The sequence below is a fragment of the Chroicocephalus ridibundus genome, chromosome 1 (genome assembly GCF_963924245.1).
Source record: "Chroicocephalus ridibundus chromosome 1, bChrRid1.1, whole genome shotgun sequence".
In the NCBI taxonomy this organism is placed as follows: domain Eukaryota; kingdom Metazoa; phylum Chordata; class Aves; order Charadriiformes; family Laridae; genus Chroicocephalus; species Chroicocephalus ridibundus.
In genome coordinates, this window is record NC_086284.1 from 68,637,708 (window position 1) to 68,655,480 (window position 17,773).

Below are 17,773 nucleotides of genomic sequence, written 5' to 3' on the forward strand. Positions count from 1 at the left end.
AACTTTTAATACAGACAGTTAAAGAATCGTAATTGTGGTTTTAATTTTAGGATACTTCATGCATTTGAAAATAATTTAGGATGGGTTTTGAGATACTGATAATGGCTGACTGACATTTGCTCACAAGCTTTTTTTTCAATAGCAGATTCTTAAGATGGTTTTTATTATAAAATACTTTTCTTTTTCTGTGGCAGATAAACAGTTTGGGATGAAATTGAGGAAGCAGAGAAATGTCTTAAGGTCCATAGGTGTTGATACCCCTTTTGGGTTTGGCTCATTTTCCTCTGAGTCTTCCTTCCAGTTGTTGCTCTCTCACGTTTCAGCCCTCTGAAAAACTATTCTGCTGGAGAATAGAATGTGACAGTCACTGATAATGTTGTGGCTTTGAAACTCCATTATCCTGGATGTGGAGATAATTTTTCTCAGAAATTCTCAGTGGACATTATCCCGAAAAGTTCCCGTATATGTGCCTTTTTTCTAGGGGTATCTGCTTAATTATTACAGGTCCAACAGAGAAAGCTGACCTCCTTAAGGAAGAAGGTCAAGAAAGAAGTTAGTAAGAGCATAGCTTTACAATTTGTTTATTTCTGTTGTATAGGTTAAAAATGCCATCCCTCTAAACAGCTATTCATATTCCAAACAGGAGTGCCATCTAATAAGAAAAGGAACAAAACCAGTTTCTCCTTTTTACTTTTTAACAAGCAGGCATAACATTTGTAGAACAACTTCAATAAAAAAGAGCAACCAAACCACAAAAGTTGCATAAAACACTATGGTATCTAGAAGCTGTCTTACTTTCATTAAAAACAGGGCCTGCGTAGACTGATCTGACTCAATTTGGCGTGTTGTGCCCAAACCACGTGTCACACATACAAGGAGTTTGTCTACATGACTTTACATAATATATGCGTTTATACAAACCTGAGGGAGAATATGTTTGAGTGTATTGGATTCGTACTGCAAAAAAGAATGCTTCTTCAGGACGGGAAGCGTTTGTGAAGGAGGAAATGTTTTGTGTACTTTAAGGGAAAGCACTTTTCCTTTTAAAGTTGATAAATAATGTATCAAAGGGAAAAGTACAAAGGATACTGCATGTAACCTCAGTAAGCCAGTTGAGATGCTTGATATTCGCTGACACTGATACATTCATTATAGTAATGCTAGAAGTTGTGGTTTGAGCACAAAGACTTAAAAAAAAAAAATAATGAAAAACCAAAACAAAAACTTATTTGGTTGTCCAGTTGAACAGTTCAACAAACAATTCTTCTAGAAAACAAATCTTAATTGGTATAGATGCCCTACTATGTCAGGAATAAAAACGTAGGATGGAGGATGGAAATCTAATTTAAAAAAATGTTGTAGGTGTTTGGAAAGGATAAATTAAAGTTTTTGGGTGCAAAGTAGGAAAACAATTAAACTGTCATGCTTTCTGCAAAGATCTTTCTCCTTTGAAAACCAACCCTAAATATTGGTGGGGTTTGTATAATTATCTGCAATCGCAGAATTTTCTGTACTGGTGTAATTCTAAAAAAGCTTTTGAATTTGTAGAGGGAGGAATTAAGAGTGAATATTTTAGTGGCCTTAACCAAAGATGACTCTGCAGCTCCACTTAGAAAACCTGAGATATGTTTTTAAACAAAATATTCTCACTCTATCTAGCATGTGAGTTATTTGGCAGGCCACATCCTTTCCAATGCATAACAAAGAGGTTAGAAATGATACAGTATTTCTGCTTCATGCATACAGTTACTTGTTACGTGCTTCAGTGCTGACTGGATTTCTGGGGTCCACATAAGTTTATCCTGTGTTGGGGTTCATCTGTAACACTAGCACGTGTAATGCACATTATATATAAACTTCATTTTACTTGTTTCCTATGTTTGACAATCTCAGATGACTAATTAAACAAGAATTGCCGTTTCCCTACCAATAAGGGCAAATTCTATATGGGAAAACAAGAGGTAGGATAGGACAGAAGAGGTTCCTATACTGCAGTGTGAGTAAGCAATTTTGATGTAAGGATTATCCTGTCAGGTGAGGAACTTTCTGTATGGAAGTGACATTTGAGCATTTCTGAACTGTTTGGCTCACTTGGATAACAATGCAACGCATAAAATCTGAAACAGGATCTTAAATACATCTCTTCTTGATAAACTAACTTAAAAGAGATGCAACAAATCTCAAATATGAGATACTTCACCAAGATTTGGAGCTTAAGATACTTTGTTCTGTTCCCAGATATTCTCAGAAGTAATTGAAATCCCCCCTCCCTTTTCCGCCTCAACTAGTTAGGCAGATCAGGGTGAGGATTGTGTCAAGTGCCAATCCTATAAAAGTCTAGCTGACTTTGAGACACAGTTGTGCACCTTTCAATCATGTACCTTGTCATCATTAACAAAGGTTCAGTAGATCATTATTGCACTTTCAGCAACTCCTTTTCAGGCTTTGAGTTATGCAGGTACTGCTTTTATTTATTTATTTATTTATTTTTAATTGGGGAACTGTTTTCCTGAATTGCAACATAACGAGCAAATCTAGCTTACGGTTTTAAATATGACCATTTAGGATCGATGGCCAAACTGATGCTTTTCAGTCCAGCTGTATAGCACAATGAGCTGAAGAACACATTATAAGTTGGCCAGCATGTTCACTGGTGTAGTGTTGCTTTTTTCATGTTTTGCATCTACAGAAACATTACAAGGAAAATTGTTTTAAACACTATCCTGATAGTGAATTGCTGTACTAGATATCTGCAGGACAAGAGTGGTCAGTTTTATTTTAAAACTAAGTTGCTAAATGTTGCTAAAGAATTGTAAAAGAATAAAACATGATCTGACAAGAAGGATAGCAGTTACATTTACACGTTTATAGGACTGTGCATACACATAGGGGCAGGGGGTAGAAGTGGCTTCCAGTTTGACTGTCTTACGGTTGACCTGGGATGATGGCAGCAAACGAAGGGAAATTGCCAGCTTGCTTTATGTACCAAAAAGATGAAAAGAAAATATAGCTATATTAGTGCAGTCCTTTATATATGAAAATGCCTATACTTTTTCCTGCAATGTGTTAGGAATGTCATTCCTTGTTTGCCTGGGGTACTTCTCAATTGCTCATAACCTGCTTATGAACTCTTTTCTATCGATTAAAAGGCAAATATTAAGGAAGAACTATAATCTCAATACTCTAGTTGATTATTTAATAAAATACTATTGAGATGGAGTTTTTACAAGACTCACTAAAAATTGTTTCCATTTCTGTTAAGGCTTTACTTCCTTAAAATGCAAGCTTAGAATTCACCCCTTTACTCTGGGGCAGATTTAAATTATTAAAGCCTGAAGTTCTAATACATTTATTTCCATCAGGGATTTCTTTAATTTTACTGGCTTACTTTATTCATTAAGCTTCTATGATGATTAAAGATGAGCAATAAGATACACATTATTAGAGAATATAGGCAAAACAACTGCTGAACAAATGGTTGAAATTGAACCAGAACATGTTATAGCAGTAATGTTTAGTTCTTTTACTTACTGCTATGGTAGAACATTTGAACATAAAAATCCAATATTCTAGTGAAAGCAAAGCAATCATCTCTGAATTGGAGTGAAATGGGACCTTTGAAAACAACTGAAAACTAAATTGTACTGGGAAAAGCATGTAAATTGACAAAACTTTTCATTTCATTTTGATTGAAAAAGCTTTCTGTAATGTAGGAGTTGGAAAAAGGACAGTGCAGAGCCTAGGGATTCGTAATTCCCAGAATCACAGGATGGTTCGGGTTGGAAGGGACCTTAAAGACCATCTAGTTCCAACCCCCTGCCATGGGCAGGGACACCTCCCACTAGACCAGGCTGCTCAAAGCCCCATCCAGCCCGGCCTTGAACACTTCCAGGGATGGGGCAGCCACAGCTTCCCTGGGCAACCTGTTCCAGCGCCTCACCACCCTCACAGTAATTGTTACAGGGCTGTTTGCTAAAGGCAAAACGTTAAAAATGATGCAAGTGGAGAGAGAATACTAAATGCAAAATACTTTACAGGTTCGGCTTATGTAAGAAATTTTGCTGAGAATGCCTTCCTGCCAGTAAACAAACCCTCTCCAGTGTGTGTGCGTGTGCCCACACATTAAATGTAATAAACCCTGATGCTATAGATTTAGTTGAGGAAATGTATCCACTTATTGGTAATATTATTGGACAACCAGAGACCAGGATAGGAATAGTAAAAGGAGTCTCTGTATAAATCCAGATATAAATCTGAAGAGGAGGGGAGATGACGTTAAGAAAATAATGTCATTTTTGGTTCTTTTCTTGCCCTGTTATGCACTTCACACTTTTCTGTGTGTAAAGTGACCTATAGATTTCTTCGACCTGAAGCTGTGTAGCACCTAGAGAGTAGACAAAAAAAATAGCCAAATTTGCTCTTTTTTTTTTTTTTAATCTACCAGGCCCTTGAGCTCATACTTAGCTTGCCATAGAGTGAAGGAATCAAATCCAGTTTTTATGCTTTGGGAGCAAACCCAGAGGGACTTACAGTTTGCTCCAGTTATGTCTGATGCTTTCTGAACAAGCGCATTTCTTCCACACTTAAATTGCTCCTTACTTGAATAGTGATTCTCCTAACAGCGGAGTATCATGCAGTTCCAATACAAGAGATGCTAAATCCCTTCTTATGTGGTAACCTGACCGTGTGCATGGAAATACTTAAAATATTAGCTATAATAGTTTTGATCTGGAGTTCTGTTATAGCTGGTAACATTTAAATGTGGGGGGATTATAGCTGAATAGTAAAAATAATTCCAACTTCATTTGAAGGGGCTATATTGAATCTTAATCATACTCAAGAGGTGGTGACCTTTAAAACAACTAATGTGTGATTGAGAAGAACTTAAATGTTTCCTATTCGTAACGGTTTCCTTTATCTTATCCATCTTTTGGTGATTTTTTTTAATGTATATTTCCTTCTTCCCTCTTACAATTTCAAATTGTGGTGAAAAGCACTGAAATTTCTTTTGTTTTAAAATGAGAGTAACACTATAATGTTATTTTGTTGGTTTTGCCTGATCAGCAACTATTTATTAGTTGACAGAACCAATTTGTTTTCTTAAATGTCTTGCAATAAATTACAGCCTGTTAGCACAAATGGAGTTATGTCATGAGCATTCAGACATCAATACTTCAATACACAAAAGTCTGGGGTTTATTTTTAGGTGGCATTTTATACGTAGCTTGGAGACTTGTTTATTGTGTCTTTTGCTCTCCTCCATTAATTTCAAGTCACTTGAGTTTCAGCTTCATACCTTACAGTGTAACACTGCTCAAGATATGATGAATGTTGTCCGTAAGTGTACTGTGGTATATTGTTGCTTAATCTAAATTAGTATGAAAATAAGTCTTCAGTTTTAAATGTTCTATTAATAGCACTGCCCTTTCTCAGTAAGATGACGGTCAGCAGCAGCATGGTTTTAAAGTAATTATTTTAAAACCTACTTTTTGCCAACTAAAAGGGCTGCTTGCTTTTTTTTTTTTTTTAATGTTCTGAGCATTGCCTTAAGCAGTTGCTTTCATTTTAGTTCGGTGTCTCTCCCCTCTTCCCTCTAGTACCGTATTCAAATAAAAAAAGAACGAAGCAGTCTGAATTCTTTCAAATAAATATGCTTTATTTCAGTAGTTTACTTCACATGCTTAAATGCATCCCTATTCAGTAAAGCACACAGGCACATTTTAGTCCAATTTAAAATAATAAAATGTAATTTATGCCTGGGACTTTTGCTAAATTGAGACTATTCTCCCAAATCATAAGCTTTGATTTTTATTTTTTCCCCTGTTTGACAGCTGGAAAATCTGCTGTTCTTTATTTCACAGCCTCAATGTATTATGTAATCCTGACTCCGAAGCCGTTACAGTCTTTCTCGGTTTTGTGAAATCAGATGGTATCCTAAAGAGGGACACAAAGTGTTACGATGTAGATTAAGAAATTTATTTTTGTTTTTGTGGGGAAGGACGTAACATGGAGGGGAAATTGGTTTTGTGAGTCTTTTGTATAACTGCAATACTGCAGAACACTGAAATTAATACACTGAATTCTATTTGTTTTTGAAGATGCATAAAGACATAGCAATTTCCTACATTTGGTATAATGTACAGTTTTATAATTTCACTGTGAAATGGTATATAAAATCACTCAGGGCTAGAGAACAGCAATAGATTCTCTGTTATTCCTTGACAGATCACAGAGCTGTTGGATGTTTCAATGGAGCTGGGATGCTTCTTAGCCGGAGCTCTGATCTCTTCTCAGGGTCACATGGTTTCTGAGGAGATTATGTCCTGTATTGAACCAATACGTGACTTTCTTGCCATCATTTTCTTTGCATCCATAGGTAACTTCTAAGAAAACTTACTTAAAAAAAATAGTGTTAACATACAAATACGGGGGAGGAGAAAAAACTGGTGTCTACAAACTGGGGGGACGAGATAGATTTTATTTGGTTAAAATATTACAACTGTTAATTGACCACAATATTAGTTTGCCTTCGCTAATATTTTTAAATGTAACATTCATTTTCATAAGCAATTTCCATGTTGTACTCTCAGTTTTTGTTTTAATGACAGTTTTTCATTGTTAATTCTGAATTCACACTATTTAAAGCATGCAACTAAAAATTCTAAGGGAAGAAGTTTTTTGTTTGGGTGTTGGTTTGGGTTTTGTTTGTGGGTTTTTTTTTTAAATGTTCTGTCTTCACAGCGGCTATATTTGTAATTCATACTAAAATTGTATTACTATTTTGAGTCAATTGGTAGCGTAGATTTCAGGTTCTTGTGGCTTTGTTTTCTCCAGAAGTAGGATAAGATAATGGAAATGGATTTACTTTTTTTTTTTTACAGCGTCTTGTTTCTTTAGCTAGGAAAATGTTATCTGTGTGTTCTCAACACAGGGAAAAAATAATTGAACAAGATGTATATCAGAGACTACCTGAATGCCAACAGAAATGCAGCATTGATACCTAAGGAGATTGGTACCAGGAGAGTAACTCATTGTGCTTGTTATCCAAAACAAGTTTACTCTGAGAATATTTACAGACAATCAGTAGCTTAATTTTGAACAGCTACATTCTCTAGTTGTCCATGCATGCCCCAAAATGCCTTCTCTAAAGGAAACTGAAAGATGTTACTGAAGTGCTTAGGTACAGGGAATAAGGAGACGGGCCCTGTGAAAGCACTTGTCTCTTCCTGTGCGTTGTATAGGAAATGCATGTCCTATTTTGGGGGTATTGCAAAGCCCAAAGTAGGGGGTTTGAATGCATCCTGTTACACAAATCCAACTTCCTTCAAAGCATGCTTACTCAGAAAATCCTTAGGGTTTGGTGGTTTGGTTTTTGTTTGTGGTTGTTTTGGTTTTTTTTCTCAAGACCACCCTTGGTTTTTCTTCTGATTTTAACTTTTCGTCTGTTCTTTTTATTTCCATATATTTATTCAGGTAATAGTGAAGTCCCATCAGCGTAATTTTAATGCCTCTCCTTATGTACCTGTTTGATAGCCATTGTTCCATAACAGAAACTAAAACTGTTTCTGGTGTTGTCAAAATAAAAAGGAAATGGTTATGCTTGCCAGTCTTGATTTTTGTTTTACCCAGTCCATGAGAATAGCCTGCGCTGATCAGTCAGATTGCTTAGTAATAGATGTTGAATTTGAACAACTTTATTTTTTAAGAAAGGGAGGAAAATGGTGAGCTATGGTAAAACTCTTGGGCCCATATAACTGACAAGGTTGGATAAGTAATTGCTAAATGCTCACAGGTGAGTTCTTTATGTGTTTTAGTAAAGATGGCGATGGAGCAGATAAGTGTTACCAGGGTTACAAAGCATGACAACTAATTAAAAGCCCAAAGTTAATTTTACAATGGACTGAACACAAATACTGTCCTACACTCTTGTGACTACATAAATTAAGACTGGAGGTGAGACTTTGGTACAGTACAAGAAAATAGCAAGACCTCAGCTGGCATGCTGGCAGCACTCCATATAGCCTACGTTATACTGTAAGGAAATTATTTTGGTAGTTCAGTTACAGAATTAAAAAAAATATATTTTTTAACTGTTGCTACCATTATAATTGCAAGAAGGGAAAGAAACTGCGTAACAAGTTTATTTGGTTTTACAGAAAATGGGTGTTATTCCTGCCTAAGAGGAAAGTTAGCTAAAAATCAGAAAAATGAGCTATGTTATAGGGCTCTGACAAAATGTGACAATGCTTGCTTGTAAAACAAAAACAAAACCAAAAAACCCTACAAAAATATCAAATCTCCCCCCCCCCCCCCCCCAAATGTTATCCCCCCCTTCACCCTTTACTTCCAATTACTTTCAAATTTTGTGGTTAACAGGAAGTTCAGTTCTGGGCCCCTCTGCGTTCAGTTTTGGGCCCCTCGCTACAAGACGGACATTGAGGTGTTGGAGCGTGTCCAGAGAAGGGCTACAAAGCTGGTGAGGGGTCTGGAGGACAAACCTTATGAAGAACGACTGAGGGAGCTGGGGTTGTTTAGCCTGGAGAAGAGGAGGCTGAGGGGAGACCTTATCACCCTCTACAACTACCTGAAAGGAGGTTGTAGAGAGATGGGGGCTGACCTCTTCTCCCTGGTGACAAGTGATAGGACGAGAGGAAACGGGTTCAAGTTACGTCAGGGGAGGTTTAGATTAGATATTAGGAAACATTTTTTCACTGAAAGGGTTATTAAACATTGGCATAGGCTGCCCAGGGAGGTGGTGGATTCACCATCCCTGGAGGTGTTTAAAAAAAGGGTAGATGGGGCACTTAGGGACATGGTTTAGAAGTGGCTCTTGTCAGGGTAGGCTAAAGGTTGGACTCGATGATCTTAAAGGTCCCTTCCAACCTCAACAATTCTATGATTCTAAGTTTTGTGGGGTGGCACAGAGGTAGGTTTTACAAAGGAGTGATGTTATGTTGAAGAGAAAACCTGAGTAAGATAAAAAGTATTCTTTAAACTTTTTAAAAAGAAATCTAGTAAGAAAAGACTTCTTGCTTGCTCTCTACTTATATATGCATGCAAATGATATGTATCCATAGAGAAATTTACTATGTGAAATTATATAAAGGCCCCAGGGAAAGATTCTCCGTCCCCCCTCCCCGCTGTGCCTAAAGAGAAGGCTTGTTGCTATATGCAGCAAGCACCCTATTATAGAGAGCAGAAACACTTGAGATCCTGAGGTGGGATGGTATACCACTGCAGCAATATAATTTCTGTTCCTTTTAGAATAAAGGAATAAATAGAAAAATTTGACTTAATTGAAAAGTGACTGTAAATAAGTCATTTGGAAAAGGTAGTTCCTATTTTGCTTGTCTTGAATGCCCGCTTTTCTGTTCTCACTACAGAAATCCTTCTGGTGCCTAAAAGCCGAGCTGAATCATACTTGCTCGTGTAGTATCTATAGCAGTGGTCCTGCCCTTAGCTTGACCTGTGTAATGCTACTGCTTGCAAATTCGCGCATGGGTGCATTTGGGGGAATAATACCCCTTTGCAGTTAGGCATTAACAGCTGTACTTTGAGTTACTCTCCATCTGTGTGTCAGGCCTCTGTGTGTTCTTTAAGTTTTCTGGCTCTCTATGCTGTCTGCTGAGGTTAGAAAGTTCCTGTCAGTTTCTGTCCTCACTGATATTTGTGAGAGCACATCTGGACCAATCCTTTAGAGCCACATTTTGAGAACGAATTTTCTCATTTCTGTTTTGGTACCTAATACTCAGATCCTCCCCTTTCCACCTCTGCATCGTTTGATTTTGTTTTGATTGCTTTTTAGAAAGATGGAAGACATCTTTGCATAGACTGTTTGACTTCCCCCTTCCCCCGCCCCGCCTCAAGGCTCCAATATCCCATTTTTTGTCAGTCTACAGGGTGTATGGAGTTTGTAATTGGGCATCAGGACCCTACCTGCCAGCGGTGAGGAGGCACATTGCTTCCACTGACTGACAAAGTTGTGTATCCCCAATGTTCTGTACACATGTACTCGCTTGCCAGGCTCCATGTTTCCCTTCTGGGTAAATCTTGTGGTCAGCATTGGACCTTGAATGCAAGATGCTGAAAACCCTTTAAGAGTGCGGTGTTTTTCTTCAGAAGATGGGTGATGCTGACAGCGTCAGCACTACCACTTTTCAGAACAAACACACACACAATGTTTCTCTGATGTGCCTCTTACCATTTCTTTTGAATTTGAGAGAAATCAAGGAAAGATCCCAACTGGAATTCATTAGGTGACATACATTGCCTTCTCGCTATTCATCCAGCTCTACTGCTTTGTTGTCCCCCGTGGAACACAATGAAACTTGGAGGTTTCAAGCTTTCAGAACTGACAATAGAATCAAGAGGACTTTCCCCTTTGCAGAAAAATAGAGATGAATGTTGGTTTTCCCCTCCCTACTTAATCTAGCCAGGGCTGTAGCATTTATTGCATTTGCTAGCTATGAACTTAGGTTCATTAAGACTCTGATGTCCTGACTTGAGAACATGCCAGAATTCATTCTACTGGCTTCAATTTGACCAAACAAGTTCTGGTTTCTGTAATCTTGTTTGCCATCAAGGATCTCCCGGATTTATTTCTCTTGATGCTGGATTTTCCAGGATGTGGTCGTGACTGCATTTGGATCTTGACGTGCTGTTTAGCGGCCATCCAGCAGATTGGTGGAATCTGTCTAATCAGGGGGGAGGGGGAGTTTACCTGTTAAGAAAAAAGTACTTATAAAAAGAATGTGCAAAATCTTGCCTGTAATCATCCATAGAAGAACACGCACCAACTTACACGAGTGAACTGTGCTTTTTGGCTTGACATTGATGCAAGGTCACCTTCACCCCAAGGCCTCTATTCCAGCTATTCCAGAGCACTGTTTAGAATTGAAGTCTGGTGGCATATGCTCAGCGCTCTGAAAACATACCAAAGTGATATCCTAGTTATTGGTAAGGGGTCAACGTGCCACATGCTACCTGATGATGGTGCTGAAGTTCTTGAAATATTTGATTGGAGTTTTTCTTCCATTGTAGAGAACAAGTCCATAGTGACTCCTGAGCTTAGTTGCAAAGTCTGATTAAAACCAGTGAAGCGAATGCCCATATTCACGTACCTTCTGTCTGTGAAGTTAATCTTTCTGACGGCATTGGAGTTGTCAGGAAGGCTTCATGTGCTTGTATAGCAGTCTGCCATGACTTATGGGGTTATTCTGTTTTCGTCTTGGGCTGGGGCAAATCCACTATGATTTATTTCCCCCAAAACACGTCTGCGTGCTGGGATGTTTGTTTGTTTGCTCAGAGTAGTCTATGTAACAGGTTTAGGCTTGCTTCACCTTGCAAACACTTCCTCCACAGGTTAGTATAGAAATCTCTGGTAGTTTGTGCCTCAGCTCTTTTGAATATAGTAATAATCTCTACATCGGGAAGCTGTTCCAAATGAAGTTCAGGCTGCCTGTCTGCTCCAGAAGTGAAAAGGTACAATAGCCAGTAGTGATGCGAGCATTGGGCTGTATTTATAGCCTCCCTCTGAAGTCTTCAATTCCAGATGTGGCAGAGTTGGCCCCCTTACCAAACATGACATTGTTACAGGCTGTATTTCTCTAGTTGCTTTTCATGTATGTGAATGAGCAATGTGCATATGATAAACAGTACAAAACCAGAAGCCACTTGCCCCTCGCGCGTTAGGATTTCCTTTTTTTTGGGTGGTGTTTGTCTCTTATTTTGCCATGTTTCCCCTTATTCTGATAGTATTCACTTGTGCTTCAGTAGATGGAAGGAAATTAAGAAATAAAACAGGGTGTGTGCATGCTGACTGGGTAGTACTTGTATAAAAATCCAGTGTACTTGAAGTACATTTTCATCCACAATGGAATGTGCAGATGGACAAAACATCATGCAGTTACTGTAAGTAACTTCTCTTGCGCACTCAGGAATAGAAGATGACTATTAGTTCTCTACAATTCTTCTGGCTCTGCAGCTCTATCGGACAGGGAAAATGAGTGAAAACTTGTCTTGTGTTAAAATAAAATGTTACAGCATCAATTTACGTGCCTCATGCTTTAGAAAGCTAAACTCTTGCCCTTCACCAGAAATAACTGGGGTGGAGAACTGCCAATTATTACGGATTTATCAGGAGCATCACCGCTATTTTGGTTCCTCTTTTTAAGAAAGAGATGTACTTCCAAAGATACACAGTTATGTTTGCCTGCAGAAGTTCCTCATACCCTAGGAGGAAAAAAAGGACTTAATCAGCTGGGAGTAAGGTTCTTCCTCAGTGACTCCAGGACTTCTACAACAAATACTACTTTTTCTTCTGTTTAATACTAGCATGATTTAGTTTTAAATTTCAGTGCTCTTTATTGTTCTTGTTGTCTTGCTTCATATAATTACCCAATAAAAATGACAAAAACATTGAACAAAAAAAAAAAACCAAACCACAGACACCTACCCCCACCCCCCAAAAAACTCCTTCCAACATCATCATAGCAGTGGGGTTTTGTATAATTCCGTAATTGTTAGACCATGCTCAGGGTTTACAACTTTACCTGATTCCAGTCTAAGTGACTTTTCCGGTTCAGGTGACTTCAGCGTTTGCATGCGAGGGGCATGGGATCAAAACAATTACATTTTCTGCTGTAGCTATAGTCTGTGCAAATACTGAATATCATGTTCCTCCCACAGGATAGTCCATTACCATGTTATACAAAAATGTTAAATGGCTAGCAAAGTGTACGTTACAATCGCTGTGCAGAACAATGGAATTGTTTTCCTGCAGTATTTTTATAGCTTTCATTAGAGGTGTGTTTTAGTTCAGATTCTGGATTGTTGACTGGTGTGGAAGAGAGGAAAACTGATAAATGAAAGTGCTCATGCATTGGTCATACATAATTTAACTCAATTGGGAATATTGTTTGTGCTAAACCTATCCAAAGGAAAAATGATTGGATGATGTAGGAGGTGCTTTAATGGTTAAGTAGGTAGTGTTGGTAGGTATGCTAGGGCTTTTGTTTGTTTGTTTTTGAGTTTAATTAAACCTATTACTAACTCAGAAAATTATCATAGCAAGATTTTGGCCTTAAACTTTGAAATATTGTTTTCTTTCCTTCCAGGACTTCATGTTTTCCCCACCTTTGTAATATATGAACTCACAGTCTTACTATTCCTTACATTGTCCGTGGTCATAATGAAGGTATTTTCTTTTTCTCTTTTTTTATCTTTTAACGGTCTAAATAATCTTTGTGCTGCATACCCTAATGAAAATTCTCTGCAAGAGCTGAACATCTTATATAACAGAGAATATTACATCTTTACTGTAAATCTGTATTTGGAGGAGTTTTACTGACTAGAATACAGTTTGGTACTATATTCTATAGTACTTATGTTCTTAGGATATTAAAAAGATTTTATTTAATGTTAAAAATAAGTTACACATGGAGAAACGTCTGTTTAGCTTGGGATTTGCAGCAAAGTTATTAAGTGTTTTTATTACAGTACACAAGATACTACTTTTTACTGCGCAGTGTATATTTGTCTCTTTTGACATTAAGACAGAAGACGTATTTAGAAGTCTATATATTTAGTTTATGTCCAGAATTATTGTATTTGATGCTATGTATCTTACAAATATTGTACTATTTGATCTATTGCACTTCTTTTATTTAAAAACAAAAACAAACCCACAACAACCCCCCAAACCCCCCAATTTTTAAAGTTTGTCTTGGCAGTGCTCGTGCTTTCTCTGATTCTTCCAAAGACCAGCCAGTATATCAAGTGGATTGTCTCAGCAGGACTGGCACAAGTCAGTGAATTCTCTTTTGTTCTGGGAAGTAGAGCACGCAGAGCAGGGATCATATCTCGGGAGGTAAGCTGTTCCATAGTTATTAACTTCAATTTTTGCACCTGACTAACTTACTGGGATTTTGTATTACAGTTTATTCGAAATATACCAATACATTCCAATTTTGTGGCTTCTCTCAACTGCTAACAAGCAGAATCAGCCCATACAAATGGAGAGATTTACGTCCCTGACAGGGTTCTTAATTCCATTTTTTACTTGTTTTATATTGTACTTTAGTATTTTAAATAGCAGGTTTTACTTTTAAATAGCTTTGCCTTAACTGCTGTCACTTATAACTGGGCAGTGAGTTGTAGAGAGCACCCAAATCACTAAGACTGAAAAGCCTTTGCTTTTAAAAGCCTGATGCAGCTATAGAAAGAGGTAACTGAGAGTACAGGGTTTGACTAAGGAAATAATCAGTGAATAAGAACCAGAGAGCAGATATAGTGAAGTGGAAATGGCCTTAATATTTAAACAAGCAAACAAACTTGTAATATTTACCTACAAAGCTTGTTAATTTTAAAACCTCTGCAGAAGAAACAGACAGCTTTTTCAGTAGTCATAGAAAAAAATCACATAGGAAAGAAACCTTAAACTTAGTTTTATATTGAAGCTGTGAGAATGCTATTATTTTTTTTTTTTAATATGAAATCAAGTAAATCATGGCTATAGAGATACAACAACTGATCTAACTTTCTACTGCTAGCTGCCGCCTTCTCTGTATCTCTGCTCACAAAAATACTGTGCTGGCGCTGCGAGCTTTTCATTGTGTGAGCACGTGGGCTGTATAATGCTGGAACCAATTCCAAATAAAGCACGTGTGAAAAACTTACACAACGCTGTTCACTTGTGTAGGTAAAGGTGATTCATTTTCATGTTCGCTCCTGCATATAATCAGGAGTTATAAATATTGTATGTTTGTATAGAGTTTCAAGGTACCCCTACGTGATCACAGAACTAGTTTTGGGGCCCACCCACTGTGCTTCAAGGCCTTTAGGCTTTCATTTTTTTTATGTTGGCAGCTCTTACGTGATTGTCTACTCGATAGGTTTATACAGCTCTGAAATTTCCAAAAGTAATTTTTCTGTTTGAGACCTGAAAACTACTTCCCACTGCCATTTTATAAGAGTCTTTCAGAATATGTAGTTAAGATCTTATTCCAGAAGATGTGCAGTACAACTTAAAAGGGATTTTTGTTTGCTTTTTTGAGTGTATAAAATAGTAGTGCACTTTGCCGCTATATCATTAAGTCAGAATAGGTTTTGGGGTTTTTAATAAAGTGGTATTTGGCCTTTGACCTTTTAGCAAACCTTGACCTTTCAAAACTGACCTCTTAACTATACATGTAAATAATTGTTTTTCTATAAGCTTACAATTTTTTTTTGTACTTGTATCTTTAGACCAGGTAAACAGATAATTAGATGATTTGTGTGTTCATTTGTTTGCTTTTGTAACAATACGCATAGTTGGTTAGGAAGACAGGTGAAATCTTCTGAAAATATTGTCCAGAAAAGACTGATTTCCTCAAACTTCTAGTCACTTCTTAGTTTACCATATAACTAAGAGAAGTAATGGCTTTTATTTCCAATTTTCAGGTCTATCTTCTTATTCTGAGTGTGACTACTCTAAGCCTTTTACTTGCCCCTGCCCTATGGAGAGCTGCGATTATGAAATGTGTTCCGAGACCTGAAAGACGCTCAAGTACTTGATTTAGACTTGCACATGAACAAGAATACATCTTCTTGCAAGGAACATTGCTCATTGTATTTCTATGCACTCGGAAAACAAGAGGTTTGGAGTAGTCAGTCCTCTTAATGTGCACTTGGTTATAAGCCTTATACTGACCTTAAAACAAAACAAAATTCAACATTAAAAAGTAATTACGGAATTTGAATTGCACACCTTTTACAAAATTTAATTCTTCCTGACAGATTAGAATCTGCCAGAATATTTGTTCCTGATCAAATCAGTTATTCAGAGCATAAATTATTTTTTTTTAAATATAGCATCATGCAAACTGTGTTGATTATTTGTTGCCTGAATGTGCCTTTTAATTTTCATGCTATTTTGTTACTGCTGGTTCATCACCAGATTTTGTTTAAAAAGAAAAAAAATATTATGGTGCCTATGGTATCTTCTTTCACTAAATGACTTGAGTCATTTTCACATTTAGGAGTTTAATATACTAGTATAAAATTCATCACAAAACACATTTCTAATGGTGAGTAAAAGCATAGTCCTGTACACAAAGAGGAGGTTTAACTGTTTAGCATCAAACTGTTTTAAGCATTCAAATACGTATTTCAAACGATGCAGCCAATATTGTATAATATTTTCTTCCAAATTACAGCATATAGTGTATTTTCTTATAGTAGTAACTTTTATTTGTGTTAGTTCTTGTATTTATTTACGTACTTGACTACAAGCTGATGGTAAGGAAAGGGCGTAACTTAAATTATATTTGAAGACTGACAGTTGTCACTCATTTTTGTTGCTAACTGCTTTTACAGTAATTGTTTACAGTTTTTTTTCTTTCTTGTAAATCAAAACTAAATCTAATAAGATTGGGAAGTCTTAATTTCAAGCAGATGTGAAAAACATCAGTTCTGTAACTTAGAGGAGGTTGGACGTTATTGACACTATGCTAGATTTGAAATTATTTTGAGTAAATTAATTTGCACAAAACTGGAAATGGCAGACTGGATGTGTATTTGGAACTCCAGAACTTTATACTTTGCATTTGCATTGAATAAATTGTTAGTCTCTTTAAAATATCATGATATTTTAAAAAACAGTGTTTTGAACGTGATCCCAAATGTGTTTTGTTCTTTAAAATGTTATATGTAGCAGTATAAGCCTTGTAAAAGCCCATTCTTAAGTGTCGTAGAGAAAGCTTGCTCATAGACTGTAGTCTACTCTGACAAACAATTTAAAAATCATGTTGAGGTTTATCTGCTAAAAACAATACTATTGAAGCTATATTAACACTTTAGGTCAGTATTATACTGTCATCTGAAGTAACTTTGATACCCACAAAATGGTGAGAAAAATGCATGTTAAACAGGTTTAAATTGCCAATTAAAATGAAAGCTGCCCTCCAAGTAGCGAAACAAAGCTTGGGATGGATTTGTGTGCTTTATACCTCTTTCTTCTACCATAGTAGCCTCGGTTTCCTCCTGTGTTTTCTCTGACATCTGCTGGGCTTGTCAAAATGCAGCTTGGACTAGTCTGGAGTGTGTAAGTTCGGACAGGGTAGGGTTCATCGTATTGGAGTTCTTACTCACTGGATTCGGGGCTTTCTCTCCAGGCACGGATTCTTCATAAAAGTTGCAGGAATGCATGGCAATTACACCTCTCCTTGAATGGTTTCAAAAGTTATTGAGAAACAGTGACAAATGCAGAGGAAAAAGCTGCCCTATAAATAAAACAGTTTGATTATAAAATGAGTCTGTGACAGAAAGAAATTTGAAACGGATTTGTTGGTGTACTTTAATATTTTGTATTGCAAATATAGAAGTAATTAAAAAGTTTTATGGTAACATTTAACGATCTACTAGCTCAAACCTTTTTTCAGGTGCCTCACTAAAATTGTTTCTTAACTGTACTATGGAGAGAAATCTTACTCTATCCACTGATCTCGTTCATAGTTTCTGCTTGAAATACAATCTCTTCTGAATGCCTCATTTTGTTTTTGAAAGATGCTTATTTCACATGTCGTTTACCACCTATGATTTGGGAGGGGGGAGGGAGGGGAGGATCTATGGAACACCCCGGTAGAGACCTCTGTATGGTTTCCATTATGTCTCCTGGCCCTTGAAATTGTTGGACAAGGTATTACAGCTGCGATGAGTAAAACTTTTGTCTAAATAAATTGCTGTGGCTAGTTGTACTTCTCTGGAAAATTCTGGTTAGGAGGGTAGGAAATATTGA

At 37.0% G+C, this 17,773-nt stretch overlaps 1 protein-coding gene across 6 annotated transcripts in view; it reads left to right on the plus strand.

Moving 5' to 3' along the window:
- The window catches only part of TMCO3 (transmembrane and coiled-coil domains 3), a 36,219-nt gene extending 18,446 nt beyond the window's left edge, over positions 1–17,773 (plus strand). The window contains exons 11-14 of one of the 6 annotated variants that reach the window (XR_010071554.1): positions 6,226–6,376; positions 13,116–13,195; positions 13,731–13,867; positions 15,439–17,773. Coding sequence is in view for 1 of the 6 variants with exons in the window: in XM_063338245.1 (XP_063194315.1) it covers positions 6,226–6,376; positions 13,116–13,195; positions 13,718–13,867; positions 15,439–15,552 (495 nt within the window). In the remaining 5 variants the exon portion in view is untranslated. Of the gene's footprint in view, positions 1–6,225; positions 6,377–6,881; positions 13,196–13,717; positions 13,868–15,438 lie in introns of those variants that run through there. The other 5 variants (XM_063338245.1, XR_010071556.1, XR_010071555.1 and 2 more) reach the window with 5 other exon arrangements.